This window comes from Montipora capricornis, chromosome 11 (genome assembly GCF_036669925.1).
Source record: "Montipora capricornis isolate CH-2021 chromosome 11, ASM3666992v2, whole genome shotgun sequence".
Taxonomy (NCBI): domain Eukaryota; kingdom Metazoa; phylum Cnidaria; class Anthozoa; order Scleractinia; family Acroporidae; genus Montipora; species Montipora capricornis.
Window position 1 is genome coordinate 28,126,173 of NC_090893.1, and position 2,500 is coordinate 28,128,672.

The 2,500-nt window shown below is 40.0% G+C and overlaps 1 protein-coding gene across 1 annotated transcript in view; it reads right to left on the minus strand.

Annotated features, from left to right (window-relative positions):
• Positions 1-2,500, minus strand: part of LOC138023653 (NFX1-type zinc finger-containing protein 1-like) — a 98,541-nt gene that overhangs the window by 29,265 nt on the left and 66,776 nt on the right. The window contains exons 14-15 of the mRNA XM_068870694.1: positions 1,565-1,705; positions 1-44 (exon numbers count right to left, since the gene is read on the minus strand). The exon at positions 1-44 is cut by the window's left edge and continues 68 nt beyond it. Coding sequence (XP_068726795.1) covers positions 1-44; positions 1,565-1,705 — 185 coding nt within the window. The remainder of the gene's footprint in view (positions 45-1,564; positions 1,706-2,500) is intronic.

Below are 2,500 nucleotides of genomic sequence, written 5' to 3' on the forward strand. Positions count from 1 at the left end.
TGCGTGTCAGTCAACAAGGCCTTTAGCAGAGCTGTTGGTGCTTCCTTTACAAATTGAACAATATTGGATAAATTAACGTAATTTAAGGTTCACACTGCAACCAGGTTGACAATCAGACAAAGTTTGATGCCATTTCCGTTTTTCCCACAATTGCTTGTAATCTCGCAATCTGATTGGCTAATTTGCCAGTGTCGATAGGAATCTAGAAAACGCTGCTCGCGTGATGCTCGCGTCAATGTGTGACGTAATTGTAATAGCCAACCAGGAACGCTCATTTTGGGAAATAAACCAACCAGATTGCAAAAGAGTTATAGACAACGCTTGCCCTTTCTTTGTGTCATGATTTTGGTCACGCCAGGAAATAAACATTTTCTTTCGCGTTGAATATTTTGGTAAAAAGCAAATGGAATGTGGTTCAGCGTTGTCTGTACACTTATCGTCAACGATCTTCGTCACTAGAGTGGTCAAAATTTGTAACATTTTGACCACGCTGATGACGAATATCATTGTCGATAAGAGTAAAGACAACGCTGAACCACATTCGTTTTGCTAAATTTTCCAATTCATGCCATTCAAAAATTTGTTACCCAAAATGTGCGCAACTGAATTAAGGTAATTCCCTGGTTTTGCATTGCACAACCCTACTGCACATAACTTCTTGCGTCATTGGCGTGCGCGTTAGTCTGTACTCACAGTGGTCAAAATTTGTTGTGGACTCACTCGGCTGCGACTCGGCTGCGCCTCGAGAGTCCACAAAATTTTGACCTCTGTGATGACGAATATCGTTGTCGATAAGGGTAAAGACAACGCTGAACCACTTTCGATATGTAAAGTTGGTGCACCGCTGAATCTCTTGTGTTTCCGCATTCTTGTCTTCATCGACGTCATAATGATGATGAAGATAACAAAATTTGTTCAAAGAATTTTTGATTTCCTTTGACGATAATTATAATCATAAAAACAAAGATGGTAGACAAGATTAATATGACATGTCAGCTCCTTTCTTTAGAGACTCGTAACAATGGAGAAATGTACAACTGCCGGTGGACGAACAAAAGGAGCTAACGAGAGATCTTCTGTTTTCGTCCACCAACATGGCGGCCATGACGTCACTTGAAAACCATCCATATATGCTTATCCGAATTTTTACTCTAGGCACTCCAGTTTTCTCTGAAAAAGGGTACGTTTCCATTGAGTGGTTAGTCTTTAAACTGTGTTCAATTATCAAATTTTTTCACTCGGATTTCACCTAGCTGGTTGAAGTATTTCTTTGCTTTTTGTTTTAGGTTTTGCACATTGTTTTCATTAAAAATTTCAAAACTACTGCAAGACCCTTTTGTACTCGATTTTGCCCCTCTCAGTTGGGTGGACGTGGTTACCATAGTGACTACGTTTGTGACTCCGAAGAGTACTCTCGTCCAATTAAAATTAAGTAACTTTGTTCAGTGTATTAAAATGTTCCTAAAACGAAAGAGGAATTATAGCGCTCACAGATGCACAAAGCTCTATTCTGTTCCTTTCACACAAAACAGTAGGGAGAGAGCTGCTGTCAAAAACTATATACCTTCAAGAACATATCTGCAGTGAAACTACTTGAGTATCTGAGCTTCTCGAATGCTTCATTCACTTTAGGCTGCAATGCCCAGATCTGTCCCAAAAGTTTTCTTTTCTGCTTGTACAATTTTTCAGGCCAGGAGCGTCCCACCTGAAAAAAAGAAGGGTTTGTGGTAAAATGAATTAGATCATCTTCAGTGTCTGCACATCTTCGATGTTGGCATCCAGGAAACAAACTGTGGCGTATGAGTTTTCTCAGGAGGAGGGGGGTGGGCGGGAGGTTTGCATATGAAAGGGTGGGGATGCTCGTCGTTAATTTTGAATTAAACCCGTAAAGGAAGACCAATCTATATTTCCATATTTCTCCACGGGCTCCGCGGCTACATAAGGGCTACATATGACGCTGTTTTGCCCGGAAGACCCTTAGTGAGACCAAAATTGACATCCCTGACGACGAGCATCCCGCCTCTTTCATCTTTTATATACGACTCCCCCCCAGGGAGTTTTGTTTCGCTTAATTTCCAAAATAAACACGCAATTGTAAGAATAGGTAAAAAAGACGAAGACTATAGCGTTTTCATGAGAAATCTGGTAACAGCAGATCTATGTATAAACAAAATCTTTGACTGTCATTTGCAGTAAAACAAGATAATGTGATTATACGCTTCAAGCCAGCTGTATCCTTCAATTTTGAACAAAGAAACATAAAGCCCCTATAAAATCGTCCTTTACCATTTGAAGTTTGTGAAGATTTTGTAGATTACAGAAGTTATTGTAGATCCATTTCTTCTAAATATCAACTAAATCTACGGTCAGTATTTTGCGCAATGTTTGCCCCATTTTTCCAATGAGCGAAAAGGTCTGTTAGAGAATGCGACATTTTACCGTCCAGAGCTAAGGGCCCACAGAAATTCACAGTTGATCTATTTGTGATCGCAAAGGAAAC